This window comes from Scleropages formosus, chromosome 25 (assembly GCF_900964775.1).
Source record: "Scleropages formosus chromosome 25, fSclFor1.1, whole genome shotgun sequence".
Classification (NCBI taxonomy): domain Eukaryota; kingdom Metazoa; phylum Chordata; class Actinopteri; order Osteoglossiformes; family Osteoglossidae; genus Scleropages; species Scleropages formosus.
The window spans coordinates 11,379,319-11,397,867 of NC_041830.1; the positions used below are offsets into that span (position 1 = coordinate 11,379,319).

The window sequence follows — 18,549 nt, forward strand, 5'->3', positions numbered from 1 at the left end:
GGATTCGACAAAATTGGGAAAAGAAATCAACAAAACCCAAATCACATGAACCAGTCGCACGCTACATCACATCAGGTCTTCTGAGAGCAGCTCATATTGCTGTCACACTAAACTTTCGAACTGTTATCCCTCATTCAGTAAACAGCGTCTCAAGCAAAGTGGGGGAAAAAGAGGGGCAGTTCATTTCTACAATTTCTTGCGTCCTACAGAGTGAAGAGCTGGTCAAACTAGTATATAAATATGTATGAATCACATGCACAGCTGCTACATACATATTAATCATGTACAGTAACCATAGTAGAGGTAGAAAGCACCAGAAACCTGTAGAGTGCCAAGTTGATGTACACCTCCACACCACTGGGGGCAGCACTGAACACACGCACACACAGAGATGACACAACAACAGTTATTTGGCCTAAAAGGGCCATAAATAAAATTTTATTCTCTCTTATTAACAAGCCACAGCAGGCCATGGCTGTTGACCACAGCACTCATTCAGTTGCAGTCCCGGAATCAGGGAGACCCCACTCTGGATGCCTAAAGCCACCAAATCTTTTTTCTCACTCATTAGAAAAAAAATGATAATACTGTAACAGACAAGTGGCAGAATAGCAGCTTTTTCTTATTGGCTGGAGAAGGGAGAGTTGGGTGTGGCCTGAATGGGTGTGGCCTGGGGGGCATGGGATGGGGGTGGGTTAAGCCAACCAAATCAGGGGAAAAACTGTCATGAAAATAAAACAAAAGGTCAACCTATTTAAGCAGGAGCAGCATGCACTGAGCTTCTATTAATGCAGTGTTGCCATAACTGGATTTTTTTTGCACCGAGTTCAGATTTTGTGTTTCATTTTTGAATGTCCGCACTTCTCCCTCTGTAGCAGTTGCCGTAGATATAACTGAAAGTGGAATAATATTACGATATTAAAACCTACAGCAGCAAAGTAAAAGAAAAAAAGGAGTAAGAGATGGAGCAACCCGTGGTTGAAGGAAGGCAAGGTTCGCGAGAGGTCCATGGGCGGGTGAGCGAGTGAGCGGGCGGGCGAGCAAGCGGCTCATCTCCCGTCCGCCGGTGTCCGACTCAGGGATGCCATGACACGGCCAAAGCGCTCGCACAGCTCCAGGGTGGAGTAGGAGGGCAGCTTTGGAGGGTCGTGGAAACTCCTGACCTCCGTTGAGCAGTCCAGCAGCTTGGGAAGGAAGTCTGTGAGCTTCTCCTGGAGGTGGGCTGTGGGGGTGGAGGAGGAGCAGAACAAGGGGGGGGGGTTAAAAAGCAAGGGCACAGCTGGAGCAGAGGTCACCACCCGGCTGATCTTCAGTCCTGCAGCCAAGAGGGTCTACGATTCTTTGAGCCATGAATAATGAGCGATGTGTCCGCATCGACAAGACTATTTTCAGCCCTGCTGATTAGGTACTGCAAAAAACCTCAGACAGAAGTGAACCAAATTTAAAAATTAAAAATAATGTTAATATTTAATATTACTAAAAATAAAAACATTTCTCCACAAAGACCCATTTCATGCTGGTTGATTCATTCCACTGACATGTGCAACATTCTTCATATTGTTATTGATCACTGTCACTGAGGAACAGCAGATATGAGGTGTAAACACTGTGGCCCTGAGTTAAACTAAGGTGGCCCCACACTCCTTTTCTCTCTGGCTGCTCTTTACTGCCACCAACCAGCTCGAAGAGTAAAGACAGGTTGAGACCATTCTGCTACAGTTGGAAATTTTGGAAAATATAGGAAGAAAAACACTATCTTTAAAAAATCCTAACTAACCCAAGAAGCCACTCCATATGAATGTACCAACATGTGAAGAACATGCCAAGAGTATTCATGAGTGCACATGTAAGCTGCTATGAGAACATTTTTGTTTTCCTGCGTTCTTTGTGCGCCGAGCGGTTGGCCCGGTACTCACATTCCATCTCCTGGCCCAGGTAGGAGCACCAGCGGTTGCGCATGTCTTCCACAGCGGCCATGTCCCTTTCCTCCGCCTCATCGGCCAGCAGCAGCGGCAGGCAGGGAACGACCAGCTCGTTCATGATGCCCAGGCCCGTGTTGACCTCGGACTCATCCCCTGACTCGAAGAGGCTTGCCGCGTGCTCATTCAGTTTCTGGAAAAGTAGCGTTGACTTAGAGCATAAACCTTCGACCCCTCCCCCACCTACGGGGCCTCTCGCCATGATGTAGTGTGCTCTCAGATCGATTCCTGAGACACTACATTACTGGTGACACACACAGCCAGCGAGCCCTGCTGCAAGGGCCAAGGGCAACTGAGGACACACTAAGAGCATGCAGTAATGTGTTTACACTGGCACTGCAGCCCATTTCCCCATCCCGGGCCCTGCGCAGACCATGTGAGCGCAGAGGCCGTGTCGGGTTTCAGAGTGCACAGCTTGCATAAACACTCTCGTACAGACACTCAACACCCCGTTGTTCGAGGCATTCATGCTCCACATGCTGTCACTGAACTGAGGACTCTCGCTGGGAAACTACTCAAAAACGCTCAATGCTGGACATGGACGGGTTCTTCTTAGCTTCTGGGTCAATAAGAGTGGTAAAGAATCGCAGTGGCTATACTCACAAGCAGACACTCGCGGCGGTAGTGTGCAATGAGCTCCTCATCATGTCCTCGGTACAGGCCTTTGGACAGCAACTCTTTGTTGTACTGGTAGCAGTAGACAAGGTACCTCAAGGCCTCCACGTAGCTGGGGAGAACACACAGCAATCATGCGGGGAACTCCGAGGGGAGCGGTCATGTCGCAGCAACCGCAGGGGCAAAAACCATAACCTCCCGCAGGCCACAGGTACTACTTACCCACAACTGAAACAGTAAGAAAATCCTGAACAAATGAGTCCAATGCTGTTTCTCACCTTAGATAAAATTATGCCCCAAGCATCAAAATTAGCAATAATTACATTTAAATGGAGTAGAAAGAAGAGCCTTTTGGCAGAGTTTAGGGGAATGTTAGTTGAGGCAGGAACATACTGATGTGCATACAGACACACATCTATTCAAAGCTCAGGTGTCACGAGTAATGTTTCTGATGAGCAGCAGCAAACAGCTTCTTCCCGACAGGTTACGACCCAAATGTCACATGGACAACGTGGCATTGCGAACACCACTGGTTCCATTTGTCCATTCTGCTCCGATTAGTTATTGACCAGTTGATTTTTAATTGTCCATTATTTAGCTGGTGCTTTACCCAAGGCAAAAAGGTATACTAATCTTTCAAAGAATAAGTGTCTAAAGTTAACATGATAAGGGCACTGGGTGACATCATCAGAACCATCGGGAGATTTCAGAAGCTCTGCTGCCCCCCGCAGACCAACGTGGAGAATGAAAGAATGGAACAGGGTTGCGCTTTTGACCTGAGAAGAGTCCCACCTTCTTTTCTGGAACAGCTCCAAGCCGATCATCAGGAAGATGGTCGTTTCCCGAAAGTTCCGGTAATCTTGGTGCCACATCTGCAAAAAGAGGAGGCCGTAGCTTGGCAGGGGACTCAAACCAGCAACCTTGTGGTTACAAGTCCATGTCTTTAACCACCAATCTATAACGGTGTACCTGTAGTTACACTAAACTTCAGGAACAATTCACCAGGAGACATTAAAATGACCTGAAACGTTGCCAACAGGAAACACTCACTTCGTACTCTTCCATGTTCAGTTCATCAGGATTTATAAGGTCTAGTTTTGCTCGTGCTACTTTCATGACACTCCGACATCTGGGGGGGAGAGAAAAATTACTATTAACGTGTACTTTACATGCACATTTATATTTGTCTATTTAGCTGACACTTTCCTGCAAAGCAAATTACAATGTTAAGCTATTACAATTATTTACCCATTCATACAGCTGGGTAATTTCACTGGAACACTTATAGGTAAGTACCTTGCTCAAGGGTACTACAGCTAGACGTGGGATTCAAACCTTTGGGTCCAAAGGCTGCAACTCTAACCACTACACTACAAGCTGCCTCATTTATTTAGTTAAATATCTGACACTTTTCCCCAAATGACTTAGGGTGCATGTACTTACACTGACTTACCAATTTATATAGCAGGATCATTTTTACTGTAGCAATTCAAGGTAAGTATCTTAAGGCTACTACAGCAGGAGGTGGTCAGTGGTTGTAATCACACCACCACCTGTTGCCCATTACCTACAATTATGGAGATATTTTCAAAGACACTCTTGAGGACCGCATTACTGCACCTCCAGCAGAAAACTGGACAAATCTAACAGTAACGCTGTGCATGAAGGCAGCTGGCAGGAAGTGAAGCAGCAGACGTTGGGGGTGGTTAGGAAGTGGGTAATGGACACGGGAAAGTAACATGCGTACATGCCACGACACCACTTCCTTTAAATAAAATTTAAAAAAATAATTTTAAAAAATTAAAAACTGTAGGAGTGTGATCAGAATTAGTCTATGTTGAGTTTTGTGCACCTACTCCTGCAATGAATATTGGTGCATAAAGTGGAAAGAAACAAACTAGGTTTACTTAAGAGTGACGTGTGCAACTATGTCTCTTTCTCCTAATGTAATGCACAAATTGTATTTTCTCTGAGATATATGTCGCTTTGGAGAAAAGAGTCTGCTAAATGAATAAATGTAATGCAACTCATTCTAACACTGCTACTGTCTTGGAGGCATGATCTGAGCACTAAGTACAAGGGTGCAAGTGCCAGTCGCAGTTAGGGGACTGGTGGACGGGGGTGTTACACTCAGACTGCCAGTGTTGTTTCGCCTGTAAACAAACAAAGCTGGAGGGGACAAACGTGTGTTGTGTGCTGGAGCGTCAGCCACGATGGTCAACCAGCAGGCACACAAACTTCAACATCCCACTCTTGACTGTTATTCGCTGCGACGATGGCAGGAGCTATTCCACCCACCCACCATCAGAACTTACACAGTGCATCCGTCTGTTACAAATGGTCAAGGTGGCAATTTTCAAAGACATCAACAGACTTCTCTTTTCTAAAATTTGAGTGAATACAACTTGTGTTTACCCACCAAGTCAACAGAAGGCAGTAAAGAGCACTGAAATAGGAGTGTGAAATCCTAACCGCCTTAATTCAACTCACTACCAAAGTGTTTACAGCGTGTGCTCCCGAGTGTCACTAATCCATAACTAGGAAGGCTGCACATGTCTATGTAATGAATTGGTCAATCTCTATTGGACAGGAGTTTTAGGACAACGCATTTCCATTTTCTTTAATGTAGCTCAGTATAAATATAGTTCATTAAAACGTTAAGTATGTACTCATAGCTTTATCTGTGGTTTTTACAGGACCTAACCAGCTAATAGATCTACTGATGTTTGGTATATTAGCAGCCTTTTAGACATATAGACAAAACTTCACTGATTGAGACTAAGTGCTCAACCTGGTTGCAGAGTTACAGATCAACTTCTGGTGCCAACTGTTTTACTGTAAGATGGGCAGCTAGTGTACAGTAAGTATGGCCATTATTTTACTGTGCAATGTTGTAAATATAGGCAAGCCTGTGTCAAGTAGTCTCCACTGTGACATGAGATCCTACCGCTCATCAAAGCCCAGGTTCCGGTCAGCAAACTGCATGAGTAAAGTCCGCTCCAGGATCCTCTTGGGTGCCTGGTTGTGAAGGAAGTAGACGATAGCGTGCTGCAGTCGGCGGTCGTTCTCAGGTGCCGTGTCCTCCTGGGCCAACCGTAGCAGGCGGGCGTACTCCACCTTGAAAGCCTGAGCAAGAGAGAGAGAGAAAGGGGTTAGGTGCTATGCTCAGCAGGCGAAGCAGCGGGACAGTAACAAGCAGACAGAATATTTCATGGAGCCTTTATTGTGGAAAAAGCACCATTAGTGGCCCATCCACCACCGCTCAGCAAGATACGAGTCCAGCAAAGGATCCAAATGCAGGTGTGAAAACACACAATGCAGACATACACACTTAAAATTAGTGCCTGCAATCATCTACATTTGTGACACATCCAAGTCATGCAGCTTCCTTTGAAGAGCAGGTCTGCCATCTCCTAAGAAACCCCGAAAACAACTGACAGAAAGGCCCATCAGCCCACAAGTAGGAGAAGTCTGGTATTCTGACAGAGAAGGTTCACTCCCGGTTCACCAAGGCATTGAGCACTATTCTAGGACGTGGGTCCACCTAGTGGACAGGATGAGCCGGTGCACCAGCTCCGAGTCCTCATGTGTAGCTCTACTGTTATGGAGCTGCTAGCCGGCACAAGATGCCTCCACGGAAATGGCGGCAGGTCAGAGGAGCAGTTGCATGACACCTCTGATGTCATGGCAGCTCCTTCCGGAGAAAGTTGCTTCTACCGCACAGATAAAGGTGTCAGAGGTCAAACCCGTGACCAGCAGCCTCAGTCCCGTTCCAAAAAGTTGGTCTTGTTCGTGACGCCAAGGTGTTAGGAAGAGAACAAGCGCAGAGGCCAAAGAGGACCCCCTGTGGAGCGTGAGGTCAGAGGTCATGCAGAAGCGGAGCGAGGGAGGGCAGCTCCTGCACATGCACGGGGGTGCTCACTGTGGTTAAGGGGAGCAAGGAGAAGGCGGTACCTTGAAGAAGGCCGCTTCGGGCCCGGACTTGTCGTACACGCTGCCCGCTTTGCCAATGGCCATGATCACACCCTGCATGTTTGGGGTCAGCATTGCCTGGCCAAGGAGGGAAGTGTGTTACCACAGAGTGGGTGACCTCCTGACCCCTGACCTCAGACAACTAACACTGCTGGGGGAACACAGCTTCCTAAGCTCATCCACGCTGACTTAACATGGGCTTCAAGCTCAACATTGTATTTACAGTGTCCATATTAAGCCTATATTTCCTTCAGTAACTTCTGGTACCCTGGAGCTACTTGGCACTAATAAATCACCTTAGCAAATGTTATTAAGCATGCACTGCATGTGTGTGCATGCATATGACCCCATGTTGGACACTGTATCCTTAGTACTATATTATTTCTGTTCCGATGCATCAAAACTGCTATTACCGGTGGCCAAAACAACGTGCAGGTGGATACCCCAGTACACACTGCATCGTCACCACAATAGTAAACTGAGAGGGGTGGAGCCCACTGGGCCCGGAATGCTGACAGAGGCTGAAGTTGAAGGTGGCCTGGGGGGTGGGGGCGCTACCTCATCATCATAACCTCCCTCCTCGGACTCAATGACGAACGTGCCCACGTGGGGGATGGCCACCTCCACCACGCGGTGAGTGGGGGCGGGAGGCGACGCGGGGCTGCCCTCTGCCGCGTGCTCGCGGTCGGCCGCGAGGGCGGGCAGAGGGGGAGGGGTGCTGGGAGTGTCCTCATGGCTAGGCTGCAAGGGAAGAGAGAAACAGGAGGAAAAGGTCCAGGCGGGTTCCGGAGAGGATGCAAGAAAAAGCGGCACACTAAAGATGCAGACAGCACTGCCACTCAGCTAGATCTTGTATTTGAGCTCCCACTCTGCAGCTAAACTTCTCCCACTTCACAGCTGAACTCCTCCCTAAGCCACACATTCACTGTTTCCATTTGAATGCGCATTTCAACAAGCTTCAAATCCCATAAGGGAAAACAAGTTACCATTTAACCCAATAAATATATTGTGACCTCCTTTTCCAGGGCACTTTAAATAGGCCAACAAAGCCAAAATCTTTTTGGCTTGAATAAACCCACACTTAAAAGAACCAAATAGTTCTTTAAATACCAGTTATAAATGAGTTTCAGTTCAGAAGGGCCAATGTGCTCGAGTCCTGCTTTGAAAAGCAACTCTTGCTGAAAGAGTGAAATTTGGAACACGTGAACCACAACGAGCCATGAGAGCTACAGTGCTAATATCTCCAACAAGGGGCCGACACCCTCTGATGCCCGAGCAGTCTCGTTCCAGCCACTGGACGCCATGCGGCCGATGTTCCGCACCAGGGCGCTGACCCCATCCTGCGCCACACACAGGGCACTTCCAGCTTTCTTCCGGCACGCAGCCTGTTCAGTGCCTCAGCCCTGACAAACCTAACCGGGGCTGGGGGAAACACACTAGCATTTGGAGAGATAAAGGAAGCAGCGCACTGGGGACTGCTTGGGGATACGCGGCTTCTCACCATGCTCAGGATGGCCTCTGGAGTGCTCTCATCCTGCTCGGCGGCAGCCCTACAAATGGCCCTCTGGGTGTCCTCCTGCAGGTGTCGGCATTCGTCCGTCGGGGAGGGCTGCTCCATATACTCAGGCTCCTGCTGGGGGGCTGCGGGGAGGGAAACACCCGCGTTAACCCTGAACTCATGTGTGGTGTGACTCCACGCTCAGGCGCTGGAACCCATGCTATGAGGACTCACCTGGACTCTCCAGGCTGCCGGCCTCCGTGCCTGTGTGAGGTGTCACCGTGGCTGGCGTCTCCTGCCGGGCTTTGCGGGCCTGCATGGCGTCCCACTCCTCAAGCTCCTTGTCAAACAGCTGGTTGTCCTCCATGACGTACTCCTTCAGGTCCGCAGGCAGCTTGTCCAAGCCGCTCAGCGCCTGGCCCGTCTCCTTGTCGAACTCCTCTGGACACAGGGAAGGAAGAAGTCTCCAGGTCATACGTCAGGCTCCTTTAGCCAGTTGGGTGTTGGACGGTTGCTGTTGCAAACAGGAGAAGCCAGGTGGCAGCGCTCACCCTCTATGAGAAAGGGCTTCTTGCCGTTGATGTACATGAGGCAGTAGGCGCTGGCGTTGCGGTACCCGCCAAAGGAGTCACGCACCAGCTCCTCCCAGCTGGACTTGGTGACCGACACATCGTTGTACTTCATCCAGCAGCGGTGATGCGGGTCGTGTATGTAGGCCCAGTAGTGGCCTGCATTAGCCTGTCCCTCGTGAACCAGAACGGCGTGCAGCCGGTACGGCACCTGAGCATGCATAGTCAAGGACAGCTCGTTAGACACAGCACCACTCAGCCTGCGGGTCGCGATCCGAGCCTCGCATCCGAACCCCACCTGCATCATGCTCTTGTCCGAGTACATGAGCTCCATGGTTCTGTGGATCCTCGATATGCTTGCCTGCAGGTCTGGAACAAAGAGGATGCAGTGAGCAGGAGGGCGTGTGTGTGAGCGAGGCAAAGGGTCGTGTGCCGCAGATGTGACAGCCCCGCCCTCGTCCCCTTACCACGCGTGTCGTTCTCCACCTCAGTTCTCCAGCGCTGCAGACAGCCCTCGAGCACCCGCAACTCCTCCTCAGTGATGTGCCTGGGAGCTGGGTGCATGGGCAGGTCTGGAGGGAGGCGTGACTGCGTGAAGGGCTTGTGGACGGCCACCCGCTGCTGGGGCTCCGTGGCGTTAGATGGGCCTTGATCGGCCGCACTATGGGGGATGAGGGGAAGCACATTTTTTTATATATATATATTTAAAAAAAAAAAAAAAAAAAAAAAAAAAAAAAAAAAAAAAAAAAAAAAAAAAAACTTTGCAAATTAAAATCAAAACGACGTGTGATAAGAACAGACTGCCCCACCAAACAGAACAGACAACTTGACAAGAGCCTTGCCTTGGTGTCTGCTGCTGTGGTGCTGCGGTGCCCCCTGGTGGTCCGGAGGTATCGATGTTCTCTACAGGAGACGTGCAGACAGGCTTGCTGGTGGCAAACTCCATGGCGTACTGGAGGACGTCAGCCAGAGGGAACCTCTTTGGGCCGGACCCGTAGCTCAGATACCTGGAGATGAGGCCAACAGGGGTGTCTGTGACCTGGTGCACCTTTTAAAACCCAAAGCAGTACTACAGCCAACAAATACGGATTACTTGAAGGGAACACAATCACCATTCAAGGCTCTTAGTGGCTAAACGGCTTGGTTTGTGGGCTAAAGTTAAATACATTTAAGAATGATCTTTGACGAGTACGCTGACTCTTACACTTATGAGCAAAGCTGGAACCGGAATTCTGCTCGTAATTTGTTTAACTCCAAGGTCACTTTCACCAATAAGTATGAAATAAAAGCTTATTAACAAAGACACCCTTAGATTTATGCACAAATTCTGTATAGAATCTCTGACAACACTGCTAACGGAATCCTGTAAACCAAGTCACACATGGCAAGAGGGTCCTACCTCTCCAACCGCTGCTGAAGCAGTGTCAAATGTTCCTTCAACCTGCGGATCTCCTCCCGCTTGATCCTGGTGATGTCTCTGTTCCTGTCCATGTAGCTGGAACACGAAGGGACAGGCACGCAACGGAGAGAGATGACAGATGCAAATCATTGATGGAAAAAAAACAAACCGTATCCTTGTGGACATCAAAGGCCAAGCACAAACACTCCATGGGCCAAGCGGCTCTAAAGACGCACCGGTCCATGTAGAGCAGGGAGGGAAACTCGAGCTTGTTGTGGATTTTCTCCGGTCTCCCGAGAGCCTGGTTGAACTCAAACCTCGAGAGCTCGAACGTCAACACCGGGGGAAGTTCGGTGAACCAGTGCTGTGGGGGGAGAGAGGACAGTGGGTTCTGTTTAAGGCACCGAGCAGCCGTCCAGTCCTCGTCCTGGACACCGACATGGTGTGGACTCTCAATCCACCCGCAGTGCACTGACCTCCTGGCCGGACTTTGCGCAGTTCTCCGAGTGGAGTGACTCTATCTCACCCTCGATCATGGCTGCCTCTAGGCACTCATGGAGGTCTTTGAAGCCGTTCACCTGCAGTGGATACTGTCCAAACATCTCCGAGTTCTCAAACTTCTTCCCTGAGAAGTGAACAGCGAGCGTCAGCAACAGTGACCGCCAGAACACATCCTGCCTTCAAAAAAGGAACCTGCCATCTGCAGCAGGTAGAACTCCTGTCCCTCACCTTCCAGAACTCCCACGGCCAGGAAGCGCCCATAGAACAGTTCCACCATTGGATTCTTTGGCTTTTCTCCTTCCCTGCAAAGAAAAACAATGGAAATATTTCACTGATTTTCACTTAAAGAATAGACATAGAATAGGTGCCAGAGCTCTGCGTTACACTAGAAAACACCTTCTTTCACAGTCTTAACCACATTAATCCACTTTGATGGTTTGGGCAGGGTTTTTTTTTTTTTTTTGTTTTCCTCTCTTCTGTTGTAAGCTGCCCATGTAATAAATGTATATATAAATTTTTTGTGGTTTGCTGCTGTTAAAAAAAAAAAAAAAAATTAAAAGCTTTTATGTGCACATTTGTAGCAAACATTAGCCTGTATCTAAAAAGTTTTGTCACCATTTTAAATCTGAGTCTAAATTAGTCTGTATAAGTAACTTGGGAATTGGAGTAAGAACAGTACATATTTTCAATTATATTTAACAAGTTTTTGTTCTAAACTATAAATAATGCAGAAATTAAAGTTTTTTTAATTATTGTTTCTTTGAGGTTTACTGGATCTATAGAGTAATGGCTATTGCAAAAACGTTGTTACACAAAGGATTTAACTGTTTTTTGTATTTGTTACCATAGCTGTCGCACTTAATTTTTCTTATGCAAATATGTGTTATATGATGGTTTGTCATTTTTCTGTGACTCTGCAAGTGTGCTCTAAATGTCTTCAGAACAAAGTCCTATATAAGAGTAGACCTTACTGTACTGTATGACAACGACCTAAGGCCCTTTTGCTGAAGGTGTCAAAGCAGAGTTCCGCTTGGCCTCACCTCTCCTCCTCAGCCTTCAGCTGGAAGGCATCCTCCAACCAGTCGAGCAGCTTGTGCGTGAACTCGCTCACGTCCTGCTGTGAGGATGACACAGGAAACGGGAACGTGTCAGTCATAGAACGGGACTGCGTACTGCACCTCCGCAACCCGACTGCTGGGAGCGGATGGCGATCGCACTCCAGAGATGTATACCTGCTGTGAATCACTGGACTTGAAGGCATCTTTGAGGATCTCCACAGCCCGCGACGGGTCCACGTACTTCCTCTTGGAGCCCACCATGAGTGAGAAGAGATGCCGCAGTTCCCTCATGAAGGGCAGGTACCTATGCTCCTGCAGGATTGCACATACAAAGAGGTCAACAGGGGTGTTTCTTATACATGTTTATACATTGAAAGCTAGGGGGGACTCATTCCCAGAAACACTCCATTTTCAAATTGTAGAAAGGACCTGCTGGTAAATTGAGTAAGACTTAACCTGGACCACATAAACCCGTCTCAACAGGGCTGACAGCGACATTAGTGGCTTTAGAGACAAGCATGTGGAATATTTACAGAGTGAAAACATTCTGAAATATTACCGCAGTTGAGAAACCACATTATGGTGCAAGACAGTGAAAATCAAAACAGGAAACTCCCATTGCGACAGATATGGATTAAACCCCAGAGGAAAACAGAGAAACAGGTTCTTGTAGACACATGTTATAAGCCACAGTGACAAAGTGCTGACTTGCTAACTCAGGAGAGAGAGAGCACCTCCGAATGTTACACGAAGAACATTCAACCCCAGACTGGAAGTGGAAACGGAGTTTGTGTTTGTACACGTGCTCCTGTGCAGAGGGAATGAGTCCAAAGTACCCTGGTGAAGCTGAAATGTGGAGCACTGGGTCAGCAAACGGGCCAGCGAGTGGGTGCAGGATGTGGGCAAGGCTTAACAGCAATTAGAGCAGCGTGTATTGGGGGGGTGAAGAGTCACTGCATAGGTATCCTTGCTAGGAGTAAGACTAACAGCTCTTGCACATTTATTAAATTAGTATACTTTAGAGCTATGATTAACTAGTATTTAGTGAAACTTTTATCTAAGGTGACTTGGAGTGCTAGATACACTGCAGTAAAAAGATCAAACTGTACAGCCAAACAATGTAACACACACACACACACACACACACACACACACACACACACACACACAATAGGCAATTTAGAATCACCAGTTTACCTGAAAAATGTCTTTGGAGTAAGGCAGGAAACCAGAGCACCCAGGGAAAACCCACATGAACACAGAAAGAACACGCAAACTCCACACTGACCAAGCGGGTTCACGTGGAGCTTGCCTGCTACTCCTTCAACTGGCTGAACAGATGAACCCAACACTCTGCAGGGCGGAGCTCACCTTCTGGTTGCGGGGCAGGTCCTGGACGCGTGCCGGCGGGGAATAATGCAACACGAGCCGCTGGAACTCCAGGAGGTTGAACAGGGACTGGAACACAAAAGGGGGGCATGGGGTCAGCGACAGCTGCAGGAGGCATGTCTCGCATGTCCTAACCGGCAGATCCTCAGAGTGACAGGACGATCGCTCCGACAGCGTATGATGGCGTGTCCTTGACAGGTATGAACAATGTGTATTGGGAGGCATGTGCTGCACCGACAACACCAGAATGGACAAGGCCAGGAATCACAGCCACTTCCTCCCCAGCCACTGAAGTTCAAAACGGAAGCTGTGTGGAGTGACGGCCCAGCGCCAGGAATCTAGTTGCAGTCGACGGGCCGACACCATGTGACCTGACGATAGGGTTTCTTTGTCAACAACTCGCAGCGATTCTGTTCCAACACAGATACCGTTTTTCAATCTTGTGCTTGCTCCAAGATGAAGGAACAAACATTAGTCATCATAAATGAACTGTGACTAAAGTTCCATTAATACACCGAGGTCAGACGTGGCATGTAGTCACAATGCTGTGCAGCTGGGAACAGAGCTAACAGGCTGACTGCATTCTAACAGCTGGGAAAAAAATAATAAATAAAATGTTTAAAAAAAAAAAAAAAAAAACCCACTGGCTTCTTGAGCGGCCAATGGTCCAGCGGTGATTTGACGTGTATATACTTATTTTCTCGATTTGTTTATTTTCTAAAATTTCTATTTGCAGAGGAAAGAGTGTGACCCGTGTTTATGCACCGATTGGCGATCCAATAGACTGCTGTAAAGAGCAGCCAAACAGGACTTTGAGTTTGCCTTAATTTAACTCACTTCCACAGTGTTTACATGTACATTTAGCTGAATCTTTTTTCCAAAGCGATTACACACGATACACATTTACGGGATAAATCAGTAAATCAACACTGAATAAGAGTTTGCCCAGGGAATTCATTTTTACAATAATTTAACAGTTTTAATGTTAATAAAGATTTGATTTAGTATACCTGCAGCTCTATCTCACATTTTGGCAGATTCAGCAAGTAATTGGAAGGGTGCCTGCATTATTAACGTTCTTCCTGGGATGACTTGGTGGTAAAAGTAACAAAGCTACCAAAATAGTTTCTAAGAGGTTCCCAGTTTCAATTGTGTTCTCAAGTTAAGGAACTGGAGTAGTACTATTTAAAGATCTTTTTTTTAACAGACTAGATAATGTTGATCAAACAGGCTTCACGTAGTGTTCAACAAGCCTCCATGATGTTCCTGCACAGCACTGAAAACATCAGTGCCCGGCCCTGCTCTTTGCACCTAGCCCCAGGCTCACCTGGATGACGGCGCTGAACCAGCATGTGTTTCCCACATTCTTCAGGCCCACGGGGCAGTTCTCCTGCCTCTTCCTGTCATGGGGGTTGGGCGAGTCACTCCATACCTCTGTGTGTGTGCGCTTCAGACTGGCCTTGTTCTCCGCTATGCTGGCTTCCAGAACCCTGAACCATCACAGAGGGAGCACACTCAACATGCGGGAACTGCTACATGTTCACACCACTACACATGTGGAAGACCCACACCATTCCAGTTGGCAGCTCGGCCCACCTGCTGATGGCTTGTTCCTCATCTGTGATGCCAGTCTCCCGGAAGGCACGGCTGGACTCCTCCAAGCTGAGCGCAATGGCCCTCTGCAGGTCATCTCCTGTCAGATGGAGCACATCTGAAACAATATCCCGGCACACGTTCTCACGCACGCAGCAGGTGGCCAGCAGGAGGCGCCGCACGCTGATTCAGCAGCGCGCAGCTGGGACCCATTTACCTGACAGACATTAGCAGGGATTCAACTGTCCATCAAACTATTTATAGGTCAGATTAGAATTAATCGGTGAATTTATCAGTCGTATGTCAAGTTATAATCCATTCCAAATGATGGAGTTCCATCTGCTTTCAAATGATCAGAGATCTAATAATGTCAAACTACATCTTATTCTTTTTCCTGCTTGAGGCTGAAGTTTTTATTTTATGTATGGAAGATGAGCAATATCACAAAAGAAGCAAACATGCAATCTGTTATTACATAATTATTATAAAAAAAAATTGAAAATGTAAACCTAAACTGGGAACACAAAACATAACCCATGTGACAACCAAACAATACGGTAAACCTTAAACCAATGGATAAAACAAATCTGAAATAAAAGTAGAAATACATGCTAATGTACAAATAACATTAATTTATTAATTTTATATTTACATGTCTATGCTTTTTTCACTGTTTGCACGAATTCACGCATTTTCACTTTTCTTGTCATACTCTAACTTTGCTTCTGCAAGCAGTATATTCAAGCGACACTTGCTGGCCACAAGACAGACTCCGGGACCCTTCTCATCCTCCACACCTCTCTACAAAGAGGACCGGCGCGCCCCACCGAGGGACACGGTAACGACGAGTCCAGCGCAGGGCTGCGCTCCCCCTTGCGTTCAAGGCCCCAGCTCAGGGGTAGGTGCACCTACTGGTGTCTGCCTGGCTGCCCACACTCATGTATCGGTCATTCCCGGTCTGCGCCGTCTGGTAGTACGCTGCCTCATCTTGCTGCGGCGCCTTCCCATTTTTCTCCGTCAGGAAGGCCACAGCCTCCGCCAGGTCGCCATTGCTGACCTGTTGCAACACAATGAATAAAAGCTTAATAGTACAGACACACCTCACTCAACGCCATGCATTCAACGTTCCGGCTGAGTGAAAATCTCAGGTACGACTAAAATTAATACAGCAAAAACTTCAAAAATATTTTATTAGAGTTACAATAAAACTAAAAAATACATTGTTTCCACAGACTCCTACTCAATGCAAACTGCTGAGCGAGTCATCTCATAAAGCTGTGCAAAACTCCTCGTCCTGTTTTCGATCGCCGACCCCCGAGAACACCAGAGAAACAGTAAACACTGTGGAAATGAGTTGAATTAAGGTGGCCCCCCACGATTCAATTCAATTTGTGTGCCCTTTACCAGCTGGGAGGGTAAACAGAGGTCACACTGACACAAAGTTCGCAGCTCAACCGTTCGTAACGCAAGGTGCCGAAAACACTGACGGTTTTACTGCGACACAGCAGTACGGCTGTGGTAAAAGAAAATTGCAGGCTTGGGTGTGCACCACCGAAATGACTCACGAACCTGCGTACAGGCACCCTGGAGCAGCTCGGGGACCATGGAGGAGTGCAGGGAGCATAGAGGCTGGAAGTCCTGCTGCGCAAAAGGAAACGGGGAGGAAGGGCAACACAGTACCTGCAGGGCGTGCTGTAGCAGCTGTACATCTGTGGTACCAGTGACCTCCCTCAGCTGGTTCAGTAGGGTCTGCTGGTGCTGTAGGAGAGAGGACGGAGGAGGCGGAGACATGGCGTTCACAGTCCGATTTACAGCGTTACATACACTACGGTAAACTTCCTACGGTGATTCGCGCATCAATACGGCAAACCAATGTAACAGACACACACCTGCGAGGTCACCCCTCCTGCCCTGGCAACCATTCTCAAAGGCGGGGCGTTAATCGTTTTTTTACATACGGTGCGCTCACTTTAAGCGTCGTTATAAACTCACATCCGTTTGTTTACAGGCACCTCCCCCGCCCGGCGGGGCAAACGGGAACAGGGGTGGGGCACTTAAGTCCTTGTAAAGTTCGAGCTCCATCAGGAGTTTGGGAAGTTTTCCTGAAAAACAAAACCCGCGGCACTTTAATGAGCGCAAGTCAGGGAGACCCCGCTGGGGCGGAGGGACGGCCGGGACGCCCCCCACCGGTCGGAGGACTACGTCGGAACGCCACTTACAGCCCCCCTGCCGAAGAGCGGTGCCGGACGGCCAACGAAATGCGTAACTGTAGACGTGAGGAGGACGATTCAAACGAGGCAGGACGTCGGGCTGCATCCATACATAAATGTAACGAGCACTTTCAACCGCGCAGAGAAGAATTAAATCAATTTTAACTGAAACCGCAGAGGTGAAAAGAAAATGATAACATAAGAAAAGGGGGACAGCCGGTAGTGTGGCGGTTAGAGCTGCTGCCTTGGACCCGAAGGTTGCAGGTTCGATCCCTGATCATTGCTATTACCCCAAAGGTAAAGGAGCAAGGTGCTTTACCCTAATTGCTCCAGTGAAATTACCCAGCTGTATAAATGGGTAAATAACTAAGTAGCTAGCACTGTAAATCACTTTGGAGAAAAGTGTCAAATAGATGAATCAGAATATAAACACACAGTTTGTTGCAGCTGCTTATTGTCACTAATGTCGCTGTTAATCATGCTGTTTTTTGTGATGGTTACCGCAGCCTAATAATAATAATAATAATCATAACAATAATAAATAATGCTGTTATGAAAGCCACACCGCACTTCTTCTTCCTACGGATTTATCTTCTTCCCGCTAGAGCCTTAGAGGCCAAGTTAGTTAGTCCACAGAGTTTACTAACTAACCCATAAAGTTGCCTGTAAAAAAAAGTTACTAACCAACCACCACAAACTATGATTCATTAATTAACCAGTCAGTGGCCCAGACCAGAGCAGAGCCCCAGTCCGACAAAGCCGTTTACAGACTGTTTCACACGGTGTGTCAGTGTCACTAACGTCTAACCCATCAATGATCAACACCAACGCCCAACACGGTCACCTCCCATCCCATCCCATCCCATCCCATCCCATCCCATCCCATCCCATCGCATCGCATCGCATCGCATCCCCCCCTCCCGCTCCGGCAGCGGGCCCCTGGGCTCTCTCTCCGTCCCGCTTCGCCGAGGCATGATCCTCCAACCTCCTGCACACCCCGCGGTGCAGCCACGCAGCTCGCAGGCCCCACGGTGCCCGGACGGGCGGGTGCACGTCGGTCGGGTGGGTCTGCAAGCAAGCAGGCCTCGGCCTCAGCCTCGGACTGGCGTGGACACGACAACCGGCTACGAGCCCCCCCTTCCCCGGGTCATTTCGGACCCCTGCGCGGCCTTACCTTCTGAGAGTGCTGCTGGAGGACATTCTGCTCTACGGTCATGGCGGGCGGAGCGCGAAACAAAACCAAAGGAAACGAAATGAAACAAACGAAAGCAGAACACCGTGCTAAAACCAAAACAAACGGCGGAGTCAAGCGGTCCCCCTCCTAATGGGCGGAACAACAAGCGCCATGAGTAAGGCGAGCGTCCAAGCGAACAGACATGTCTGCCATCGAATGGAGGGCGCCTCCGCGATCTATTAGTCGGGTCTCGACGGACAGGAGACGGCGTCGTGACGTAGCGAGCAGCGTGCGTGACGTCCCGATGACGCACCCGCTCTGCCCTCTGAGCGTTTTCCTCATCGTTGACAGTGGCCCGAGTGCAGGGCGCGGATAGATAGAAATAGGTCAGAAAATGGAGCGCTGATAATAATACGCTCGACATGGCATATAAAGTATTATACGCACAAACTTAATTCTAATGTATTTGCATGCTTTTCACGGGAAATACAGTATTTACGTTTAAATTTACAATGAATCGTGTTCATTTCTCATCAAGCGTACGTAGAAAATACTGTTGTTGATTAAGTTTATTTCTTTCACCAGGCGTTTT

The 18,549-nt window shown here is 48.3% G+C and overlaps 1 protein-coding gene across 4 annotated transcripts; it reads right to left on the bottom strand.

Annotated features, from left to right (window-relative positions):
• Positions 1-429: 429 nt before the first annotated feature.
• usp25 (ubiquitin specific peptidase 25) lies at positions 430-18,205 on the bottom strand. Of its 4 annotated transcripts, none has more exons than XM_029249307.1 (26): positions 17,958-18,205; positions 16,254-16,331; positions 15,486-15,630; positions 14,577-14,673; positions 14,308-14,470; positions 12,963-13,049; positions 11,766-11,903; positions 11,574-11,650; positions 10,762-10,835; positions 10,509-10,657; positions 10,269-10,396; positions 10,033-10,128; positions 9,476-9,640; positions 9,101-9,294; positions 8,932-9,002; positions 8,616-8,844; positions 8,299-8,505; positions 8,068-8,207; positions 7,125-7,307; positions 6,549-6,644; positions 5,542-5,720; positions 3,645-3,723; positions 3,387-3,466; positions 2,583-2,706; positions 1,917-2,112; positions 430-1,222 (listed from the first exon to the last, which is right to left on the bottom strand). In XM_029249307.1, exons 1-26 carry the CDS (start codon positions 17,997-17,999, stop codon positions 1,050-1,052), a joined length of 3,390 nt encoding a protein of 1,129 aa, XP_029105140.1. In that variant the 5' UTR covers positions 18,000-18,205; the 3' UTR covers positions 430-1,049. The 4 variants fall into 4 exon arrangements, with proteins under 4 accessions (XP_029105140.1, XP_029105139.1, XP_018586887.1 ...); XM_029249306.1 differs by lacking the exon at positions 17,958-18,205 and adding an exon at positions 16,566-17,135; XM_018731371.2 differs by lacking the exons at positions 6,549-6,644; positions 7,125-7,307.
• Positions 18,206-18,549: the final 344 nt, after the last annotated feature.

Bases quoted from the DNA above. Each gene is read 5' to 3' on its own strand.
- usp25 (XM_029249306.1), bottom strand. From the start codon at position 16,889: ATGCAGCCCGACGTCCTGCCTCGTTTGAATCGTCCTCCTCACGTCTAC. The intron at 14,674-15,485 runs GTAGGTGCACCT...TCCATCTGACAG, and splicing joins GGGCAGCCAGGCAGACACCA to GAGATGACCTGCAGAGGGCC. The intron at 8,506-8,615 runs GTGAGCGCTGCC...CCCTGTGTCCAG, and splicing joins GAAGCCCTTTCTCATAGAGG to AGGAGTTCGACAAGGAGACG.